The sequence below is a fragment of the Platichthys flesus genome, chromosome 16 (assembly GCF_949316205.1).
Source record: "Platichthys flesus chromosome 16, fPlaFle2.1, whole genome shotgun sequence".
Lineage (NCBI taxonomy): Eukaryota > Metazoa > Chordata > Actinopteri > Pleuronectiformes > Pleuronectidae > Platichthys > Platichthys flesus.
This window is the reverse complement of record NC_084960.1, coordinates 10,327,451-10,350,313: the sequence shown is the minus strand read 5'-3', so window position 1 is coordinate 10,350,313 and position 22,863 is coordinate 10,327,451. Positions and strand designations below refer to the sequence as shown.

The 22,863-nt window shown below is 47.2% G+C and overlaps 3 protein-coding genes across 3 annotated transcripts in view; 1 reads left to right on the top strand and 2 right to left on the bottom strand.

Annotated features, from left to right (window-relative positions):
• The window catches only part of kcnt2b (potassium sodium-activated channel subfamily T member 2b), a 35,241-nt gene extending 21,938 nt beyond the window's left edge, over positions 1 to 13,303 (top strand). Inside the window, exons 15-30 of the mRNA XM_062409001.1 lie at positions 2,967 to 3,075; positions 3,188 to 3,244; positions 4,637 to 4,789; positions 4,882 to 5,135; positions 5,945 to 6,272; positions 6,364 to 6,469; positions 6,560 to 6,732; positions 7,205 to 7,276; positions 7,460 to 7,594; positions 7,678 to 7,789; positions 8,095 to 8,196; positions 8,291 to 8,374; positions 8,464 to 8,592; positions 9,337 to 9,682; positions 10,647 to 10,731; positions 10,840 to 13,303. Coding sequence (XP_062264985.1) covers positions 2,967 to 3,075; positions 3,188 to 3,244; positions 4,637 to 4,789; positions 4,882 to 5,135; positions 5,945 to 6,272; positions 6,364 to 6,469; positions 6,560 to 6,732; positions 7,205 to 7,276; positions 7,460 to 7,594; positions 7,678 to 7,789; positions 8,095 to 8,196; positions 8,291 to 8,374; positions 8,464 to 8,592; positions 9,337 to 9,682; positions 10,647 to 10,731; positions 10,840 to 10,957 — 2,363 coding nt within the window. The 3' untranslated portion in view covers positions 10,958 to 13,303. The remainder of the gene's footprint in view (positions 1 to 2,966; positions 3,076 to 3,187; positions 3,245 to 4,636; positions 4,790 to 4,881; positions 5,136 to 5,944; positions 6,273 to 6,363; positions 6,470 to 6,559; positions 6,733 to 7,204; positions 7,277 to 7,459; positions 7,595 to 7,677; positions 7,790 to 8,094; positions 8,197 to 8,290; positions 8,375 to 8,463; positions 8,593 to 9,336; positions 9,683 to 10,646; positions 10,732 to 10,839) is intronic.
• A 355-nt stretch (positions 13,304 to 13,658) lies between these two features.
• Positions 13,659 to 17,557, bottom strand: trim35-12 (tripartite motif containing 35-12). Its single transcript, XM_062408998.1, has 6 exons — positions 16,330 to 17,557; positions 16,006 to 16,101; positions 15,125 to 15,355; positions 15,020 to 15,042; positions 14,818 to 14,936; positions 13,659 to 14,708 (listed from the first exon to the last, which is right to left on the bottom strand). The coding sequence occupies exons 1-6, from the start codon at positions 16,876 to 16,878 to the stop codon at positions 14,149 to 14,151; spliced, it is 1,578 nt and encodes a 525-aa protein (XP_062264982.1). The 5' UTR covers positions 16,879 to 17,557; the 3' UTR covers positions 13,659 to 14,148.
• Positions 17,558 to 17,698: 141 nt separating this feature from the next.
• gipc1 (GIPC PDZ domain containing family, member 1) lies at positions 17,699 to 22,461 on the bottom strand. The gene is made up of 7 exons (XM_062409000.1): positions 22,182 to 22,461; positions 21,238 to 21,802; positions 20,883 to 21,068; positions 20,565 to 20,745; positions 19,527 to 19,639; positions 19,341 to 19,422; positions 17,699 to 19,253 (listed from the first exon to the last, which is right to left on the bottom strand). The coding sequence occupies exons 2-7, from the start codon at positions 21,529 to 21,531 to the stop codon at positions 19,102 to 19,104; spliced, it is 1,008 nt and encodes a 335-aa protein (XP_062264984.1). The 5' UTR covers positions 21,532 to 21,802; positions 22,182 to 22,461; the 3' UTR covers positions 17,699 to 19,101.
• Between the last annotated feature and the right edge of the window lie 402 nt (positions 22,462 to 22,863).

Sequence of the window (22,863 nt, the reverse complement as noted above, 5' to 3'; positions counted from 1 at the left end):
CGTTTTAACTTTGCTACCTTGCGAAACAAAATCCTCGTCTTTTGATGAGGTCTGCGCCAACCCGGCAGCTCAGCTCAACCCCGCCGGCAATCCTCCTTTTGCCACTGTTTAAACTAAAGCCTTTTGTTATTAGGGAGCCGCAGGTTGTTTGGCAGAAAGATAAACTCAGGATCGTCCACGAGAACTCCATGTTGTCTGATCATCGGCGAGTCCTTTGAGGTAAAGCTCCCATGATGTGAGTCAGAAAGCTGTAACACCTGTACCATGTTGCACTTTCCCATGTAACACCCATCGTCCATTCCCAACAGCCTTTCAGTGCAATCACTAGTAACTAATCACTAATAAATGAAGAGCCTTCAGCAAAGAAAAGCTCAAAATCATCTGGCTTTAATGCCCCTTTAATCCTGAAGTCACCACAGGCAGAGAGAATCAGGATGCAGTCTGTCACATGCGCATTACAGTAAGTGCAGATGCCATGTTTTGACACCACTTGGACTATACTCACTAAGTGCTGGTGTGGGAGGAATTAATGAGCAAGAGATACAAGATTTAATTTGCTCCACTGGAATAGCTAAATAACAGCTGAACGTTCAGTAGAGAAGATCTGTCGGTATGATGCTGTGGCAGGGGCAGGGAGCCCTGAGGCGTGTGAGTAACTGAAGAGAAGTGGGTACAGAGTGCGGATTGATCATCTCCTCCGGTTTCTGTTTTGAGCGACAATAGCCAGCCGTGCCGCCTGATTCGGGCTAATTGTGTTGATAGCGGCTGGCTCATCTAAAAACAACAACGGCCTGCTGATTAAATTAGAGCCACCGGTGGACCTGAGGTTGGGTTGTTATTGCACCCTGCAGAGGATGCAAACAACCACATGTGCCCACAAGTGCACACACACACACACACACACACACACAAACAAACACATTCACACGGACGGGATTACACCTTCAATATGTCTGAAGCAGGAAGCCTCACACAGTGTGAAGGGATTGGTCCAAAAACCCAGATCTTGAATGCCTGTGTGTGCACAGTATGTGGAAGTCAGTAATTGGTTTCTCTCCCGGTGTGAGTCCAAGCACCCGGTGGATTTAGGGGCAGGATTGCTTGGCTGTGGCAACCCAAGAGAAGTGGAAGAAGGATAATGGCAATTGGATATTGGGGAAATAATGACTCAATGTGCTGTGTGTCTATACTGTGTGGAGATAAAGATATTGTATGTGTGTACGTGTATGTTGGTTGAACGTGTGTGGAGCAATACGGATACGGGTGCAGATACAACATCAGTGTTTTATTGTGTGCTGTGTATGTGTACTGTGTATGTGTGTGTGTGTGTATGTGTGTGCGCGCGCGTGTGTGTGTGTGTGTACGTGTGTGCGTGTGTGTGTGTGTGTCTGTGTGTGTTCTGAGCCAAAATAACATTGGTACTCCAACAGAGGATATTCACCACCAGGGCGTGTAATTGTCACGTCTCGCACATGCTCAGCATTGACACAAAAACACACACACACACACACTCACACACTCACAGGATTTAACTTATTGCATTTAGCATTTTCTCAGCTCGTCTCACGACTCTCAGCCTGGCAGCTGATTGAGTTTGTTTATTCATGAAGGGCTCTGACGTATAACGGCCATTATTTTATACCACATATTGTTCTTTCAGGACTGTGCTCAAGCCCTAATATGCCGACATGCTCACCAACACTTGGGTTAATGTGATAAAGAAAAAAGGTAACCGAGAAGGCGTCCTCTGTGTTTGTTGAGTTGGATTTGGTTTTGGCGCGCAGGCCGGTTTGTGTCAAGGTTAAAAAAGGCTAATGCTGAATCTCTGGCCTTCTTGGAAATATGGAAGTATTGATCGCACAGGAGGAAACTCAGGATGTGTGTACGTAAGAGCAGGAGAGCGATGGAGGATTTTTGACATTTTCCAACATGAAATAAATGAGTGTGTGTGCTTGTGTCTTTTATTGGTAAAAGCCAAATGAACACAGTGTAATGAGCTGAAGGCATGAGTCACGGTTGTCAGCTCAGATAACAGTGACAGTTTATCTTGGGCATATTTCATAAAGCGAGGGTTTTATTCAAAACTGAAGGATGTGAATTAATCTCGGAGACCAGGATATTGATTAGGGAAAGTTAATAACTGACATAACCAAATCACAATTTGGATAATGATTGTTTGTGGTACACACAGTAAATATGGCAATTAGTCACCGCTCTCAGCTTCTCCAATGTTCTTTTTTTTTCCTTTGTCCAGATCCAGCTCAAAATTTAATTGGGTATTTTTTGGCCCAATTCTCCTGGAAATCTACTCTATAGTTGTTTTTTGCATAATCCTGCAAACAAACAAACAAACCGGCGGTTTAAAAGAAATGAAAATAGTCATTTCCACCCGACTGTAAGCAGCACTAATGAAATATACTGTTGACTCTGTGAGACTTAAAACTGACAGTAACTGAGATAACATCTGTCTGTGTTTCTGCTCCGGGTGAATTTACCCTCAGAGGGACTTAATTATTCCGATGTCCTGACCTGTTGATGTTGGTTACATCAGGATTAATGAAGTGATGTACGAGAAAAATGTATTAGCATCCTCTGCCACACACACACACAAACACACACACACACACAGTCAGCTGGGGCTCAGGAGGTTCATCCACTAACTAGAAGGTCGGTGGTTCGATTCCAAAGCGTCCTTGGGTCAGAATGAACTGAAACTTGCCTAGACCGCTTCAACAATGGTGATTGAATAATGTGTGATGGAAATAAAGGGCTGCCTTTAGAAAACCACTGTATGGATACTGTCAATTACACACACACACACTATCCAGAAGCCTGTAGCACATCTGTATTGCAGTGTTGCTGGGAGATGAAGCTTTTATGGAGCGTAATGTGAGTCTTTGTGTTTTCGCCGAGGCCTGTGTGACTTTGGTCGCTGTGACCCTCTTGTTTCCTCTTGTTGTGTGCAGATCATGTGGTGTGTGAAGAGGAGTTTAAGTACGCCATGCTGGCTCTAAACTGCGTGTGCCCCGGCACCTCGACGCTCATCACTCTGCTGATCCACTCCTCCAGAGGACAGTGAGTACACTCGTCTATTCGACTGTGCAGAGTACGTTCTATACAGAACAATGTACACTCCAATCAGTGAGTACAACGGACTCTTTATTTTATTTTTTTTTTTTTTTATCAGAACGGCAAACCAAGAGGCCTTCAAGCAACGTGTCGGAGCCTTTCAAGCCCTCAACAGGTAGGATGCATGTTATCTGTGTGCCCTCTCAGGAGTTGTGTGGCACATCTGTGCAGCATTTGTCACAAATCCTCTGTTAACTCCCAGTTTGCATAAGGGGCTGTGTGATCTTCGCTGACTTAGCGAGAAAAAGAAGCCTGTTATTTTGGAAATTGCAGTAAGAAGATTAATTTGCTGTTATCGTAATGGCTAACTTTGATGTTCAAAGCGCCAATTCAAAATTGAGTGAAATGACTGACTTCAAATGCATTGAATTCCGGATGTGTGACATCAGTAAACTGCAGACAGCATGTTTTGTGTGTGAAGCCTTGCATGGATCTGTGCAGATGATCTGAGAGAGCTCTTGTTTCATTGGCTGGTGCAATCACAAGATTCAGTTTCTCACCTTGTGGAGGAGGGACTTTATCAACACGAGAAAGAAAAACGTTCTTCTTGTCTTGATTGCAGAAATATACCTGAGATTAAAAGTTGTCAATCGATGTCAATGAATTCAGAAGATAATCTCCACCTGTGATGCACAGTCTTTCTTTTAATAATTATTCGGTAACATCGAATAATACGACTCATCGGGATCCTTGACTTATTCTCTGAGAAATCAAGGTAAATGTTGAGTCTCATAGTGTTAAAGGAGGTGAAACTAATTCTGAATTCGAACCAAAATGTCATTGTTTCATGTCGCATCCTTCCACCAAGCTCTATCGAAATCGGACAATAACCACATTCAACCCATTAAGGTTTCTTATATTTATGTTTGTTTCTGTAGTGAAATTTGTTTTTGTTCTGGGAAGCTGAGAAAGACACTAAGCCTTTATGTGAAACCAATCAACACTAAAGGAAATAATTTAATAACCGGTGGCTCATGAGTTGAACTTTCACAAGCAGGATGTTTTGTAATTACGCTTCTATATCTGGACCTGATGCCATTTGGTTTATTGGCTGTGACAATGCTTCATGACAGGGATTTGTCCTCCTCCTCCTTTGCCTTTCACTGCGTTCCTGTTAACGGCTAATTCACTGTAACACTTGTTTATATAATGCACTCTTTGTCGCAGGCCACCCACGCTCACACTTCCCCCACAACCTTGTTTCCTGTTGTCACCTCTTGAGCCTCCGCTTCGAGAGCCATATCCCCCTGAGAAAAAAACGTTGTCCACTTAACTGTGTGAATGTGTGCATCTGGGACCCATTGTTCTGACAGGCTGGGTGTCCTGGCTCAGACCCCTGTGCTGACTGAAGTATCGATCAGCCGCTCTGACAGAGATGTAAGACGTTACCACTGCAACCTTAAGTGGCAAATCCTCTAATGCGGCCCTGATGCTGAGCCGGGAGCTTTGGGTTGTGCGTTTTTTAAGGTCAACCACACGGCCAATCAATTCTCTCTTCCTGTTCCAGGGAGGGCAGAGCGTGCTCGGCGGACCAGTGGCACCGAACCTACCGCCGCTGCTCGGCCAATGAGGTGCATCACATCCGCCTGGACGAGAGTAAATTCTTTGGAGAATACCAGGGAAAGAGTTTCACCTTTGCTTCCTTTCATGCTCACAAAAAGTAAGTCGCGATGTGAAAGACAAAACGACAACACATGAGAACACAAACCACACACCACACACCAGTTGATCTTGTCTCCCCCGTGGCTGCAGGTATGGAGTGTGTTTGATTGGCGTGCGCCGACTTGACACCACCAACATCCTGCTGAACCCCGGTCCCTGCCACATCATGGGGGCCTCAGACACATGCTTCTACATCAACATCTCCAAAGAGGAGAACTCGGCGTTCGTCCGGGGTCAGAGGGAGCCGTCGTGGGGCGGCGCAGGAGGCAATTCCAGGGGAGTTCACCAAAGCATCTACCACGGGCTCACCCGTCTGCCCGTCCACAGCATCATCGCCAGCATGGGTCAGTCACACGAGCAGCTGCTGCACAACATTTACACACTGACCTCCTTCCAGCGGTTTCCTGTGCAGACCTGTCATTTCCTGTGGGATACGCAGCAGCACAGTCTCATTGGTCAGAATCGTGCACTTCTCACATGTGTGAGCGACCAACCATATTCATAGCTTTGCACAGGATATAACATGTTTCTGATCTCGCTTGATATGAGCAACGATCAAATGGACTGAAATGTCAGATACTGTGGCTTTACAAACACGCCACCTGGTGGACATCAACAGAGCTGTCCCTGCTCTCTGGTCTTCTCAGAGATCTGTGCATCCCCAGGGTCAGACCCTGTACATGTGGGGACCCTAAGCAGGATCAGTTTGAGGGACCGCTGGATAGAGCAGCTTTTGTGTACATCTTAGTTTAAAGAATTGTCTTTGTCATTATAATTAGATTGTATATAAGGTCAATTTGTTTTAAACGATGACAGTTGTTTGTCCTGGCAGATTTCACTGTGAAAAGGTCTTACTGACTGTGAACAACTTTTTAAAAGGGTCACTCACTGAGGGAGGGGACACTGCAGAACACAGCATAATGTACTTACTAATGTCATGTGTCATACAAGATTCAGTGGCAAGTATTACATAAACAAACCTAATTCAGCACACAATTTATAAAAAAGAATGTTGGGGTGGGGGGCGTTGTTCCTGCTGGGCCTTTAGCAGCCACTTAGTCGGTCAACTCTTCATCACGTTTGGTGTCTGAACCATTAGCTTCATCTCTGACTTGGTAATCACTGTAGTTCTATGTGTGTGTGTGTGTTTCAGGCACAGTGGCCATCGACCTGCATGACTCCAGCGACAGCAGCCCAGAGGGCCAGGACCCGGGCGGCACGGGGCTCGGCAGTGGCAGAGGAAACAGGAGCGACTCCAGGACGGAGATGGGCGGGGCCAACACCTTGGCCCTGCCTGCCATGGGAGAATCGGCCGAGGAGCGACGGCACAGCATCGCCCCCGTCCTGGAGCTGGTGGACGGGGTCAACAACCCCACGTTCGACCTGCTGGGAGACCAATCGGAGGACGAGGGAGGGGAGGAGGGCAAGGAGGACGGCGACGGCAGAGACGAGAGCGCCCACTGGTGGGGCCGACACTGCGAGTAAGCACTGGGGAGGCTGTTGGAGTTTGTGCTCGCTGGGATGTTGACATGTGAAACTCATTCAGATGTGACTGTGGGCGTTGTGCTGCAGGTGGGTGAAGGGCTACCCGCTGAACTCCCCGTACATCGGCAGCTCGCCTGCCCTGTGCCACCTCCTCCAAGAAAAGATGCCTTTCTGCTGCCTGCGAATGGACAAGGTAGAGCATCTCAATTGGCTTCGTCACGCTATTTCCCAAGATCACACGGCTGTCATCTTCTTTTTCTTCTGTTTCTCCTCCTTGTCCCAGGCTTGCCACCACATCCCATTCGAAGATGCTCGCTCCTACGGCTTCAAAAACAAGTTGATCATCGTGTCTGCAGAGAGTGCAGGGAACGGCCTGTACAACTTCATTGTGCCTCTGCGGGCCTACTATCGACCCAGAAAGGAGCTCAACCCCATTGTGCTGCTGCTGGAGAGCATGTAAGAGCGCAGCTACGTTATTTGGTGTAATCTGGAGGCTGCGCTTTCAAACCTCAGCTTCAGTTGCCCAATATTGCGTGCCGTGTGATGTGGGTTCCTACTTCACAAAAGAGCAAAATGAGCTATTAAAGGGGAACACTGTAAACATGATTTGTGAAAAGCTGAATGCTTTCAGGACAACGCGCTCCACGGCCTTGCCCTGTGTCTTTTTTTTGTGGCTGGTACACAAAAGGAGTCGGGCCAAACAAGAGTGGAATCCAATAAAAAGGCAATAAAACGCTGAGTCACTCCAGTGTAGTGCTGTTATTTTCGGCCGCCTCTGCAGGCAGTTTGGCTGCGCTGTATTTCTCAGGCTGAGGGAGGTGGAGGGTGTGGGGGGGGGGGCTCCGTCTCTGTTTCAGCTCTTCATCATGGCACGAATACATCTCTGCTGGTGGTAATCTCAAGTCCATTTGTCTTCTGATCGGTTCAGACCTGAAGCCGACTTCCTGGAGGCCATCTGCTGGTTCCCCATGGTGTTCTACACGGTGGGCTCCATCGACAAGTAAGACAGACCTACGCTCCTGGCTGCTTTCGTCTTGTATAATCCTCCAGTTCATCTTCTTTATTATATTCTCAATTTGTATTCATTCATGGGCTTCTTCGCCCATCAAAATGCTCTTTGATTTACTCGCCCTGCCCTTCATCACTGATCTCATTCTGTCTCATCCTCTCCCTCCCTGCACAGTCTGGACAGCCTGCTGCGATGTGGGGTGACTTTTGCCGACACGATGGTCGTGGTTGACAAGGAGAGCTCCATGATCGCAGAGGAGGACTACATGGCTGACGCAAAGACAATCGTCAACGTCCAGACCCTCTTCAGGTCGGCTTTGACTGAATTTCCCCTGTGATCTCACACACTGGCTTGAAGCAAACGTTGTTTGAACTGCTGTTTCTTCCTCTCAGACTGTTCCCAGCGCTCAGCATCATCACGGAGCTCACGCACCCAGCCAACATGCGCTTCATGCAGTTCAAAGTCAAAGACCACTACTCCCTGGCTCTGTCCAAACTGGAAAAGGTAAAAGCTTCACACCCTCAAACCTCAAACTTCATACCCCTTAACTGAGGATCCCCTGAGAAGGAACCAATCCCAGCTGACGTTGGCCGAGAGGAGGGGTTCACCATCGCCACTCCATCCCAGTGTTGACATAGAGAGACGAACAACCACGATTAATACAAACTGTGTGGTTGTGAGAGACAACACATCATATCTTCTATCTCTATTACATCAGACTATCTCGAGGGCTAGTGTAATCCGCTGTGTTTGTATGTGTGTGTGTGTATGTGTGTGTGTTTGTGTGTGTTTGTGCGATTGCTCTGCAGAAGGAAAGGGAGAAGGGGTCCAACCTGGTGTTTATGTTCCGCCTGCCCTTCGCTGCAGGGAAGGTGTTCAGTGTCAGCATGCTGGACACTCTGCTCTACCAGGTCTCTCCAACACACGCTCACTGAATAACAACAATCCTTCTCCTCTATCGTATAATCGTCTCTTACTGACTCGCTCTCTGTGTTCTCCTGCCAGTCATTTGTGAAGGACTACATGATCTCCATCACCAGGCTGCTGCTGGGTTTAGACTCCATGCCCGGCTCAGGGTTCCTCTGCGCAGTAAGAGGCTGAACACATAATTTAAAGTAATTTTCTCTGGACTCCAAAGTTCCTCTGAGGCTCATTATCACGTTTGTGTGTTTTTCTAGATGAGAATCACGGAGGAAGACTTGTGGATCCGCACCTATGGCCGGCTCTACCAGAAACTGTGCTCCTCCACTGGAGACATTCCCATCGGCATCTACCGAACAGAGGCCCAAAAGCTTCCAGTCTCTGAGGTCTGCTGCTATTTTATAGTTTTGACTTTTGTAGCCTGCAATTCAGTGAATTAAATCACCAGACTGACTGATATCACTAAGCAGGACACTCAGGGGCAGATACAGGGGTGGGGCCAGGGGGCACACTAGCACAAGCTGAAATCTGATTGGCCCCTGAAGGGCCCCTGTCCCATCAGTGGTCTTTTTGTAAATACCTTTTAACAATTTTAACCGCAAATGTTACAATTAATGATAATTTTACATAAAATATATATAAAAACATTTATTTTAACAGCGAATTATTCTTGTTTAGCCGACAAACGGATGCAGAGATATGAAGACAAATAAGATATAAAGACGGATCAGTCTTCATATCAGGTCTGAGTTTTGACATGTGACACAGACATAATCCAAAAGAAACCTGCACAGTCAAAGAAAACGCATCATATCCAACCCGCTGCAGTGACGACACAGAAACACATTTTCCAATTGTGGAAATGATATTAGGTTTTGGAAGAAGAATGAGGAGCACGATGGATCTTTTGGTTGCAATATCAAAAGATATTTAGGAGTGCATCATGTTCATCATTCATTTCTGCTCTGATAAGAACGTATTAATTCCTCTTCATTGTAAGAAAACAGACACGGCACAGGTGAGGAGCTGACTTAATAAAACCTGTGTGATAACAGCTTGATTACGCTGCATGAGGAAATGAAAAGGTTTGTGAATGTGAATGTGTGTGTGTGTGTGTGTGTTTGTTTCAGTCCCAGGTATCCATCACAGTTGAGGACTACGAGGACACCAGAGAATCCAGAGAGCCCCTGTTGTCCCGCACCGGCGTGCACCGCAACTCCACCTCGTCGGAGCCCATCTCCACCTCCTCCCACTCCTCGGACCACCCGCTGCTCAGGAGGAAGAGCATGCAGTGGGCACGGCGGCTGAGCAGGAAGGGGGGCCGGGGCTCCAGCGCGGCCAAGGGGGGGCCGGGCAGCGCGGCCGAGAGGATCAGCCAGCAGCGGCTGACCCTGTTCCGGCGCTCGGAGAGGCAGGAGCTCAACGCCCTGGTGCGAACGAGGATGAAGCATCTAGGCCTCTCTCCGACTGGATTCAGTGAGTCTGTGTGAACATATTCTGCTCATGATCTCAGGTACAGAGCCACTGTTTGTCAGTGGTCAAATTGAAGTGCTTGCGCTTTGTTTAAAGGTTCTATATTAGATAATTGTTGCCACTAGATGTCGCTCTAGTATCTCAGACCACCTACCCATTGAGTCGGAGCTACTCAAATCTGGAATCGTAAAAATTAAACATATTTGACATTTACACTAATCGGCTCGGACAGACACCTGAGATAAAAATACATTGTTTATCATTTCATTCAAACCTAATGAAATGATTGGCTGGCGTAACTGTCTGTCACTAACTGACCTGCCTGCCAGTGCATAGTCAGAAGTAAGCAACCGTGTCACGCTCTAGCTGTCGTCAGACTGTGCACGTTCATGGGTTGTGAGGTTGTAGCTCTGACAAGAGGGCCAATCAAAGGGGATGGGATGCTTCCTTGTTTCCAATATTGCCAACTCTACACTAAGGCAAATATTGGATTAAAATTACAACAAAATATTCCAAATTTGTGCAGCAGAAGTTTTTCTTTTTCTTTCCTATACTCTCAATCACACAATGAGCCCTTAGATTTATCTTGTGGCTTATTGGAGGGGGTCCGATACTTAGAGTAGGCACCACTGGACCAAAGCAGCAGTTAAGACTCCACCTTTATCACCTTCTCTTTGAGGTACATGTAGAATATTTCACTGATAATGTATATTTTACTTCAATTTTATGATTTGGAAGTGCAGGAGCTTCAGTTCTGAGTACCTCCTCCTCCACTGTTTGTTTACTGTCTGTTACACTCCATGTACTCCGCCTGTGTCCATGTTTATCTACAGTTGCCTTCCTGTCTTGTGACTCACTGTAACAGAGTAGCCTCTGCTCTGTGTGTGTACAGATGCAGGGCAGCCTGCTGAGTATCCTGTGCCTATTTTATTTCCTGCCCCACTCACCTCTTCTCTTCCTGTTTCAGACGGGATGACAGACCAAGGCAACAGACTGTCGTACATCCTCATCAATCCGTCTCCGGACACCCGGCTCGAGCTTCATGATGTTGTGTGAGTAACGCCCAGTAGAATACAGAGCACGTCAAAATGAGCACAGCTTGGAAAACTGCAGATATGACAGGATGCTATTGGCCGCCCCTGTCTGTGCCCCGTCTGCAGGTACCTGATCAGACCAGACCCCCTCTCTCTGGTACCCAATCAGGGCAGCAGCAGGAAGTGCAGCGGCGGGCTGTCAGAGAGCCACAGGTTCGAGACGCAGGACAGCACCCATCTGTGAGAGACACACACACTCACAAGAAAAAGGACAAATATACTGTCAATCCACTGCCAGAGAGAGAGAGAGAGAGAGAGAGCGAGAGAAGAGAGATAAAAACACACTTGAGGGAGAAGTGGAAATCCAGAACGGCTGAGATGGAGTGGGATGCTGCCAGGGGGCGCTGGGCCCCTCGTCCTTTCTCCACGCTCAGTGTCGTTGAACTCAGAGGTGCCGGACGTGCATGGACCTTTTCTTTTCTATAACGATGGGAATGTTTTATTTATGCACCATCCTATTTTCAAAGCAGAGACCTGCGGACACAGAAGTGCATTTAAGGAAAAACTGTCTGTATTTATATCTGTGTATGTGCATGTTTATGTACTGCATCATGTATGTGCAGGGTGTATGTATGTGTGTACGTGCGTGAGTGAATGTGTACGTATGTTTATGGATCAAGAGCAAGACACTGCCAATTTTATCATGGACGGCCAAAGTAACCTGCTGCCAAGTCAAGGGAGAGATATTCGGGTCCTTCTCTGTGTTGTAGGTGTGTTCTGTCACACTTCATGTTGTTTGATGTATAGGAGAGTGACGCTAGAGTGCAGGACCCTCTGAGGTTTTTCCTTTCTTTCGTGTCTTTTTTTTTTCCGGGGGGGTTCTTCATAGAAGCCTTTTTGAAACTTTCTACCTGTTGCTTACACCCTCAAACGCACACGTTGGTTTAATGCTCACCAGCAGCGGAGCTAACCCAAAGAGCACCAGTCCCAGTAAGGGGACGATCACACGTTGCAGGGCCTTTTTCAAAAAAGTATCACTCTCTCCTCTTCTGTCGGTCAGTGTTAGCCGTCCGTCCAGCAGCTTGCTTTTTGCTGGCATGCATGTTAGAGGTGCAGGGAATTGGAGAAGGTTTACCGTATCATAAGGCCGGCCCACGATAACAACCCTGCAGTACATGCAACTGATGTAAAGCTCATAATATTGCGATGGTGTCAACTCTTAGTAGTGAAGCTGTATTATAAGCTTTACAAGGGAATATTTGCAGTATTTATTGCACCCTGCTATAAATATCCACTTAAACGTTACAGTGAATCCCTTGTTAGGGTGGATATTTATACCATTTGTTTATCAGGGATTTAAAAGCCTCTTTTAATCGTCTGAACTTGAGAGAATGGTGCAGCCACGTGGTGGAAACGCTGACGGGCTCCCCTGCCGCCCACCACCACTGCTGTAGCTTCAGTGCCATTCAAACATGAAAGTATGTACATATTAAAGTCAGTCGTTACAGCTCGTCAATGCTTTGTTGCAGTTTTGTTGTCACTATTTGCAGCTGGGAAGAGGAATCTGTGGATTTCACGTGGATTGTCTGACACAGTTTCTTGTGTGTTTCTCAGAACTCACCACCCTGAGCTATTATTTACTCTGATGTGACTCACACTAAATCTCAGGCTCTGCTGTAATGTCCCCTCGCACGCAAGTGACCACAGGACGCGTTACACAACACGTGTTACATAAGTAAGTCCTTGCATACGTGTGATTTAAGTCCAACATGACACCCGGTAAGTGTTGGTAAGACTGTGTGAACAGAGTGAAGGAGGTGTTTTTAAATAGTGGTCAGACTTTGCTTTTTTTTGCTCTCACTGTACATTAACCACACTCTTCATCTTGTTGAAACATCATCACCATCCACATATTTACTTCCTTTATTTGCTGCCATGAGTTTATTTCATGAGGGCTCCATCTGGATTGCAGCCGCACATGGACCCGACTTAAATCTTATAAGTTGAGTGGCAGATAAAACCCCGAACAGAAACGTACACAGTGTGATGTGAGAACACAAGTGTGGTCCGGCTGAGGACTCAATGTGGAAATGTGCAAAATGAGGCGGAGGAAGTGGCATCGCGACCGGTCAGCGTCCTTGTCACAGGAGACCACAGTGACCCGGGGATGGTTATCCAGTGACAGTGGAAGCCCCCACGTCCAAATAGGAAACCGGCTGCAGATGGACCCAGGGCTGAGGTGAGAGGCTTAACTTCCAATCCCTCTCAATAAGCTCGGAATTACCGCTCATGCAAAGTTTTCACACTAAAAGTGATTCTCAAACTTAATGTCAACAGTCTGGGTACAAGCTGTTGCTCTTGTCCACCGGCCTCGATGAGCAGACCCTGTGCCCTGATGCTTACCCGAGTGTCTGCACTGCTGATCCCCCCCCCTTTCTTCCTCTCTCTGTCAGACGCCACTGACCTTTGTAGCATGAAACAGCCTGCCCAGCGGGGGGGGGGCTCTCCAGCGGCCATGGGGGGTCTCAACCAGCTGATTAACAACACGGGGTTCCTAGTCAAAGGCATCGTGCAGGGAGCCTTCAACACCAATGAGGACAGAGGAGAGGAAGTGTCGTACGCAATGCACAAAGCTAATTCTGCATTTTCTTTCAAAATAAAAGACGGAAACTGGGTGGGGCTTTTCCACTGCACTCTGACAGGTTCTCTGCTCCTCCTGGATCACTGGGAATTAAAGACACTGTGACCTGCTGGCTTCATCTTACATTCATAAAGGGAAGCTGTCCACCCTTCACCTTCACTTCTGTTCTTTGTTCTGTCTCCTCTTCCTCACAGGGAAGGTTTGAACATGCAGACACTTTGCATCTCACAAGAGATGATCCTGTTTTCTGTGCTGCACCCGTCAAGGGACGAATAGTTTCCACATGACCTCACTGAAGCAGAAATCATTCACTTTATTAACTGAGAAGCAGCACACTTACATCATGTTGCAGGAATTCAGGTTTTCACACACACACTGGTTGGAAGTTTGTGCAATCACACAGTCACTGAAAAAAGTGAATATGCATCTGTAGCTGTTATAATTTAATTTATTCTGAAACCAACACAAACCTTCTCAGTGCTCATGGTGAGACATTTCATAGGCTTCATTCACATTCACAGAGTCTGGTGTTAAGTTCACTTTGCTTCCAGAAGGGGAGCTCAAATATCCCGGACATGAGCGCTGCTTTATGAATATAACTGTAGAGCCTATAAGCAAACAGAGATCCTGTTTCTAAACTCTGAATGAACCCCACTAAAATAAACCAGTTATTATTCTGATCACTCTGCTTGTACCGTGCTCATTTTACACACTGACATGCACTGACATCATCTGCCTGAATCACTTGATTTGCACTTTTCTTAAATTTCTAGTACACTAATGTTCTCAAGACATCACCACGTCGCACTGTTCCACACGGCCACTTTGGCGGGGCAGATCTTCAGGGGGTCGGGGTTATTCCCGTTGATGTTGGCGCCGGGGCAGAAGAAGGGGAACATCTTCTCAGTGAAGCAGCCAGTGAAGGTGAAGATGGGCATCATGCTGACAGGGTTGGAGAAGGTCACCTCCCCGGAGTCGTAGTCCAGCTGCACCCTCACTCGGGTCAGCTCGCCCTGCAGGTGCAGCGGGGTGCTGGGCCTCGTCATGGCCGCGTACTCTGTCTCGTAGTGCGAGATCATCCAAAAGCCGCCATCGGGACAGCCCGAGATGCGGCCCTTCCTGTCGACCGACTCCTTGACCACCCCGAGCATCCAGTCCACCTTGTTGCCCACCTCCACCTCCCAGGCGTGGCGGCCTGAGGTGAAGCCCTCCGAGCCCAGCACGAACACGAAGTGGCCAAAGCGCTCGATGTTGTCCGGCAGCTGCTTCAGGCATCCACTGTTGGCCACGCTGGTCAGGTCTGAGGAGAGGGACAACAAGGAGTAGGCCGTGTTGGGGTCCAGGGTGATGGGTGCTGAAAAGGAAACACAAAAACTGGTCAAATAGTGAGGTACACAAAAAATGGATTGAATACCTCCTAAAATTCAAGGTGCACACACAAACACACACAGTTGAGAACTTACTGTAGTGAACCAGCTCCACCATCTTCTGCCACACATTATATTTGAGGGAGCTGACATGTTTGGCCACATTCACAAGAGTGCCCGACATTTTTTCTGGGTCCTTCTGTGGGATCTGTGCTCTGAGAGGACAATGACATTCAGGAGCATAACTAGAAAGTCGCATGTTGTATAAACAGATACTTCACAAGATTTAGTTCCTCACCTTTTCTTTGTGTTTGTGTAATTCTGAAATCCAAAGCAAACAGAAAGTATTATAGTCACTGCAAGGTCGAATGAATTTAGAGGAAACGTGTTAATATCCTCCCACCTGAAGGAAGAGCGCATCGCTGGACGCGATCTCGTTCTCGATGGCGATGACGGCGTGAGAGAAGGTGAGGATTTCTCTGGTGATGCCGTTGGACTTCCTGGTCACCAGCTCTCTCTTCTCCTCGTGCTCCTGCTGCAGGGAGGCCAGACGTGACGTCTCCTCCTTCTGCAGGAACACCCTGAGCTGCTCGAACTCCTCCTTGATTTGCTTCTCTGTGGCCTGAATCTGGTTCTACAGCAAATGTGGGGTCAAGACAGAAAACCCTCTGAATTCAGTCATGTTGGAGTCTGCTGTGCAAAAAGGTCATTCCAGATGTTTTAAAGTGTGCAGGATTTAGGTAAAAGTCGATTTGCAGAAATTTAATTAAAAATAATTTCATGTTTGGAAGAGGAGGTTGAGGTGAGGGGTATTCAGCTGCAACATGCAACTTCTCCACTAGGTGTCACTAAATTCTACACATTGAACCTTTAAAAGGAAAACATTTCTTTCTTTCTCAGCTTCTATTTATCTGCCCTCCATCTTGTCCTATTGGGTCTAAGAGCAATAAAATATGAATAATTCAAATTATGTGTTAAATTATTAATGTTTTTACATCAAATATATTCCTGGGCGATACAATGAGAAGAGAACAGTCATGAAAAACCCTAATATAGATCTTAAAATGTGAGTTTGGTGTGTCACTTAGAGTCAAAGTTTCAAACCTTATTTTGTCATTTTTGAAACAAACAATAAATCACAGCACCCAGCCTGAGAAGTGACAGCATCTTTAAAGAAGACTCAGAGGCTTCTACAACACTTCTGACATGTTTACACACTAACAGTGAGTGGCTCAGCTTGCGGGCGCCTCCACGGTTTCGTGGAATCTTGGTGTTTATTGATACCTTGATGTGGACAGTTGTGTCATCACACTCCTGCTTGGCCTGATACAGGTGACGCAGGTTTTTCTTCAGAGGGATCAGATCCTTCTTCAGCCCGGCCTGCAGGGGTGAGGGGTGGAGAACATGCATTAAACATCTGTGGCTGAAAATGAGTAGAACCATCATGAGACTGAGCCCTAAAGGTTTGTGATGTTCCTGACTTTGCACAGGGGCAAAGACAGGACATCAGGAATAACCACACACTGGGAAATTTACAAATGCATTATAATAATGATCAAACCCCTCAGTGCATCTCCACCAAACTGCAGATAGATAAGAGCACATTACCTTGAGGTCCTGTGCCCCCTCCTCCAGCGGACACACTCTGTGTCCCTGGTGCTTCTTGGACGTGTGACACACACAGCACAACACCTCAAAGTCATCAAGACAGAAGAGCTTGAGAACTTCCCCATGAATGATGCATTTCTCCTCCACCATCCCTGTCTCCTCCGGCCCCGTACCACCGGCCAATATCCCCGTCCCGCCCATGGCCGCCTTGCGCTCCTGATCCCTCAGGAAGGTGTCGGCCACGTTCTTCAGCACCAGGCTGACAGTGGGCTCCGTCAGAGAGCACTTGCTCCTGCAGACGGGACACTCGCGCCGGGCCTTCTTCTTGTTCCAGAACTGCTGCAGGCAGGCCCGGCAGAAGCTGTGGGTGCACTTCAGCACCACGGGCTCCTTGAAGATCTCACAGCAGACGGGACAGGACAGCTCCTCCTCCATCATCGAGCCCGAGCGCGAGGAGGCAGCCCGCGGCCGAAGCGCAGCAGCGACCTTGGGACTTTGGAGGAAGGAAAGTTTCCCCGGCTGAGAGGAAGCCCGTGGGCGCAGCGCCATGGCAGGTTCCTGTGGGTGGGAGGCTGCTGTGCACTCTCTGGAAAGGACGTGCCTTTCTCTGAATGCAGTCCTGAGTGATCCGGACAATTTCTTTGCACCCAGGTTTAGAGATCAACAGCTACTTGAAGAACTGGTTTACTTGTCTTGTAGTAAATACAGGACATGTCGCCACCCCCCCAGCCAACAGCCACACAGTGCTCTGTGGAGCGGGGCGGCCTCGAACTGAGTAAAAAAAAAAACATGCTATCTGCTCTGGTAGTTTTTGGTCTGTTTTTCAGTGACATAACAGAAAAGGCAGGAGGTTTCATCAAGTAGGACACTGGTGATTTTAGAAGGTAAACAGAACAGACACCAGCTGCATCAACCCGACTTGTTACAGATGTACTTTGTGTGAGACAGATCCCTTCAGTTCATTTGATTCACATGCGAGGCCTCAGAATGACCCTGCTGAGCTTGACCAGCACTATCAGGTTCACCCGGGGGGGGGGGATTTTATTACATTGCACTCTGATGGCCACTCAGAGTGATTCCTCTGTCGATTTAAATGTCATACATGTTTCAGGAGGACGAGGGCGTGACAAGAAACAAACAAACACACCCTCAGGGATGGCTTCTGTGAATACGTGAAATACATTCCAGCGGATTACAGCATTGTCTCTGTGTCTGTTTTTCATACCAGCACTAATCCGATCTGAATATTTACAGACAGCACTCGCTTGAGCCAGACAGGGGTAAAATCAACTTTCTGGCCGGGGTAACGTGTGTGATGTATGAACGTGCATGCCCCGTGTTGTGTTCAGGAAAAGACCAAACAAAGGGAAAACTTCCATGTCAATGTTATTATTGCATTACAAGTGGCCAATGACAACAACGTAATACAAAGCCATCGAAATAACCAGTTCATCTCAGTGTTACAGTGTTCTAGAGTCAGTTGCATTACAGAACCCCATTAAGATTTTGATCAAATCTAACGAACGAGACTAAACTACAAAATAGCTTCATGATTTTGGACTTAGTGAAAAGGTTACCAGTAGAGGTTTTTGTTTATTTTTAAAAGAAGTCATGCGACACATGGTGGGAGCAGTTTGGTGTCGTTCTGCTGCGACGACCGTTAACTTGCATGAAACGAGGGAGAAAAAAAAAGAATCTATTTCTTTAAATACAACAACTCTCAACCCTCCTCTATAATACTGCTCTCTATAATGCTTCAAAATAAAGTACAAACACAGGATCCAATTCTTCATCTGTTACACTCGTTTTAAAATAGACGTCACATCACTTCATATAAAAACACTAGCTATAAAACAAAAAAAAGAATGAGTCAACACAATCCACAAACGTGGAAACTAATCGGCATCTCATTCCCACGTAACCACCTTCAACCACAGGCTCATTAACACTGATTCTCTTTAACACTGTCAACCGTTTAACAGACTGGAATATGCCGCTGTCTCCACAGTTAACACACACGTCTACACCCAGCACGGCACTGGAGCGATCCTTTAGGTCATGGGCTACAGTTTAATACCACCCTTCTGCGACCGCACTTTCGACTTTCAAAATAAAAGACAAAAGATAAAAAAACAGCAGACTTCATGATGACGATCAAAATATAACGGCACATGCTTTTAAAACTGATCCACAGCAGGAACATCGAGTGGCTCAACACGACACTGTACTGGATCTGAGGGAGGCCGACGCCTTGTGCTGTGCAATAACTGTGCCGCTCACCGAGTGGGTACAGTGCAATCGCCCATCACTTCTACTGTTGGTTTACAGCGCAGTACAATGTGGGAAAAAAAAAATCACATTTATCATTTTACCAAGATTCAAATATCTACTTTGTGTTAGCCGTCGCTTCTTCCCCCCCATGTTAGAGACGTGTGCTGTACTTGTTCCACAGCCAGCAACTACAACATTGACATGCAGGTTCATGTGATGCGGGCAAAGGGAATGCTCATCAACGTGCTTGTAGTTTTTGGGATAAAGCCGGAAGACATATAAAAGCACTTGGGAAGCCATCGCAGTCCCCTTCCTGTCCCTTCATCCTCTTCTGTCTAGGAAGAGGCTCCCAAAAAGGCTGCACACTAACTTAAAAAATAGTAGGAGTATACACAGGAATAAAAACAAAACGTGTGACGGCAGTGTTGCTTTTCTTAGTAGTGCTGCATGTTGTGGGCGTCACGTTCACAGAGGTCGTTCTGCCTCCACTAGTCTCTGTGGTCAAACCCGTCCGACCTTAGCGTCTCCGATGGCTCCCCAAACGTCGAAAACAAATTCGTCTGGGAAGGCGAAGTCTCCCAGGGTTTGGTCTAACGCCTCGGCAAATTCATCGGGGTTCTTTTTGTCCTTCCCCAGCTCCACCATGGTCGCCGCTGCGGAGCCAGAGAGAGGTCAGACAACATTTAGTGAACTGAAACCAGCAAATGAAACCAAATACACACACACACACACACAGTTACCCAGCTCGCTGTCTCTGATGCCCATGTAGCTCTCAAGCAGGTCGTCCACCTTCTCAATGGCCTTTTCCTCAAATGCCGAAGGCTGGAGGGTGAAAAATACAACACACAAACTTAGGCAATTCCACAAAAAAAAAAAAGAGTACAGAGACTTGTTATCAGTGGAGGAGCTGCTGTAAACACACGAACCAGTTCCTCCACAGTAGCAGGACCTTTAGAACGCAGCCGCAGGGTTCCCCTGCCGGTCCCAAGCTGCACCCCCGATGCCGACCTGGACCCTCCAGACCGCTGGCCGATCATATCTATACAAAACGATTGAACATCCCAACAACACGTATTTAACAACAGGTTCAAGTTTTTAAGAACTTGTTAAGACAATACAGAATGACATTTTAGATCTACAGTATGTCAAGTACGACAGATATGAAGAAATATTGAAGTCCCTGATGTATTTACACTTCCCATCATTGAGGATATGTAGAATTAGTAGAGGATAAACCTCAAAACACAGCGATATCTCACAAACTACACAGTGGGTACTACATATCCATAGACTTTCCCAGAGACAGGCAGAGTGTTGATAGATTGAGATAACCGTACCACGTTAGTCTTGTTTGTATTTTTATTACAGTGTGCTAATGTGTATATCGTTGAGAAAGAACTGCAACACATGGATACATTTCTCTTAAAAACTAAGACCAAGTGCTTAATATTCTAAGCTTTTAAGACTTTTTAAAGGCTAAAATGTAGGATCCTGCAGAGACCGCTTGCTTCCTTCTTTATTTACCGGACCAAAACATCTCATACAGTTGATTTGCTCCTGTGTGATCCTTTTCAGGCTGCTGCATGTTGCCACTGAGGAAAATGGACCCACGGGGCACTTAACTGGCTAAATGTGCAGTAATTATGAGCAGCAAAGGCAACGATTTCATTAAGTCAGGGTTTTATCGCTTCATTTAAAAACTATATGATTTGAGATTATAGACTTTAAAGGACGCAGTGAAATCTAAATTTTGTTTACATAGCGGAAAGCGTGACAGTAATATTTGTCCTAAGTGAATTGTAAGATGACAGCAGTTATTCAGAATGACTGTGTCACGGAGTGCAGATGAGGCCCCGACAAAGATTGAGGAGCACATTGTGATGCTGCACAACCACACTGACAAACAAATGTCACAATTAAAGCTGTATCCCCATTGACTTCCTATTTCTTCCTCCCACACATACCAAAGGCCTTGAGAGGCTCCACCAGCTTGATGGTGAAATCCTTTCCCTTGGGCAGCTCCTTCAGCATCTTGGCCACCTCGTAGTGCCGGCAGCCAATCAGGCGATGGCCGTTGATCGACTCAATCATGTCGCCCACGCTGATGACCTGGATCTGGTGGATGACGCTCCCCTCACGGATTCTCTGAAAACGGCAAATATCAAATGGATAATTCAAAACACTATCCAGCTTGTTGTGTTCTCGTAAATACAAAGATATTCAGTCTCATTTCTTTGAATCAAAGAGGGATCAATTCTCTCAGACGGTTCAATGGTCCTCACCTTGATGAAAGCGTAGCCGGCTCCATTATCAGTGATCGTCAACCCTAGTGCATCCTCCCCTTTGTACACATCTATTTCCTTCTTCTGGCCTTTAATGTGGGCAAAAATAAAGTCCTCCAGTCCGATCTGACCGCCCAAGAGTTTATCCATGTCCACTTTGTGAGTGTTCAGTGTACAAAACATGACCTGTGGAGGGAGACGGAAAAAAACCAACAGATTAACCATGATCAAGTCCACGCTGACGTCTTGTTTTGTCAACACTCAAGGATGTAAACTTTACGAAAAACAGAAAAGAGAGGCTGTGACCTGAGAGTGTGAATGTTTAATTTAAACCCCAGTCACCATAACATCTTACCTCAGCAGGTGGTATCCCAAAGGCCTCACCAATCTTGGCGTAGAGCTCCCGCACATTGCTGAAGCCCTCGATGCGGCCGGTGGGGCTGCCGTGAGCGAGCTGTGTGTGGAAGATGAGGCGAGGTCGCATGCTGCTGGGCGGAGGCGGCAGCCCTTCAGAGGTGGTGCCGTCTCCCAGCCCGATAACATCCAGGCCGTCCATACCTGGCACATTGAGGCCTGCGCGGATGGGCTCCGCTTCCTCGTTCTCGACCAGCGGGGACGCCTTCTTCCTTCTTCCCAGTCCCAGAGGCATAGTGGTCCTAGAGGGGGGGAGCAGAGGGAGGTGGAGGAGAGGAGGCTGCTCTGGGGGAGTTATGCTCTGATCCAGGCCAACATACACCTGTTCAGCCAAATCAGCCGCAGGGTCTGTGGGGTGCTTGCGTCACAGCTGGGGTAGGGTCCTCCAAACCGGCTATAGAGCTGTGGTAACCAGGCACAGTATGGATTTGCACATGAGCTCATCAGAGCAGCTCACATAGCTGAGTCTGTCAGGACCAGCAGCCTGCAGAGGGAGGTGTGTTCAGCTGTAACACACAAACACAACATTACGACAAAGCAGTGATCACACCAACCCCTCCACTGCATCACCTCAGATTACTGACACGTGCTTCTTCCATTAAACAAATACTGCAGTTAGCTCTGTCAGCATGGCTATACCTCCACATCACACCATGCTAACGTTAGCTGCTAGCTCTGAGACACATCTTTCCCTTCTAGCAACACAAGCGCACAACTCTCATGTAGCCATGCAGCAACTGGAACATTTAGCCGCTAACAAGGAACGATAACTCGGCGTGTGTTGACCCCTCCGGGTAGAAACGCGTGTCCTGTACTATTCCTGACGTTGATTAGCCAGATGAACGGTGATGGGTGTAAACATGGAGCCAGGCCGGTGGTTCTTACCCGGAGCAGGAGTTCCAGCCAACTGTCGTTAGCTAGCCTCCTCCTGTTAGCTTAGCCGGCTAACGGTGCTGCTGGGAGTTGTTTAAAACAAGATCCCGAGCAGGAACAGCAAGTCCAACGTCTTCTGCTGCCGATGTCCGGACAGGGTTGAGAGGTGGGAGTAGTGGGAGCTGTGGATGTGTGTGTGTGTCGGTATGTGAAGAGACATCAGTCTCCTGTCCGCCCAGCACTGGTGGAACACGACGGACGCATTCAAGGTCCCCCGTAAACCCCAACTTCAACGTGGAACGATCGCTCTGAGATCTTTAAAGTAAAAGTCTCAAGTACCAAAAAAGCAAAGCAGTCATACTACTTTAAGAAATGCTCCATTACAATTGAAATCCCTGCAATCACAATGGTACTCATGTTAAAGTACTATTGCCCAGGGTCGGCTCCTGGTACAAGCGACATAGGTGGTTGCCTAGGGAGCAAAATGCCGATAGGGCGGCACAAGAGACTGATTTATCGTGTTAAATATATCTATTAAGTATAAAACAATGCGAATATTCGGGTCCGTGTTGTCCAAGTACGGCGACTCTACCCCACCGGGAACTAAGCGTACTAAGAAGATGGACACATTATCGTGTGTGTGTGTCCGTGTCATTCCATACTGCTGGCTGCTGAGTTCCTCTGCTGCTCTAGC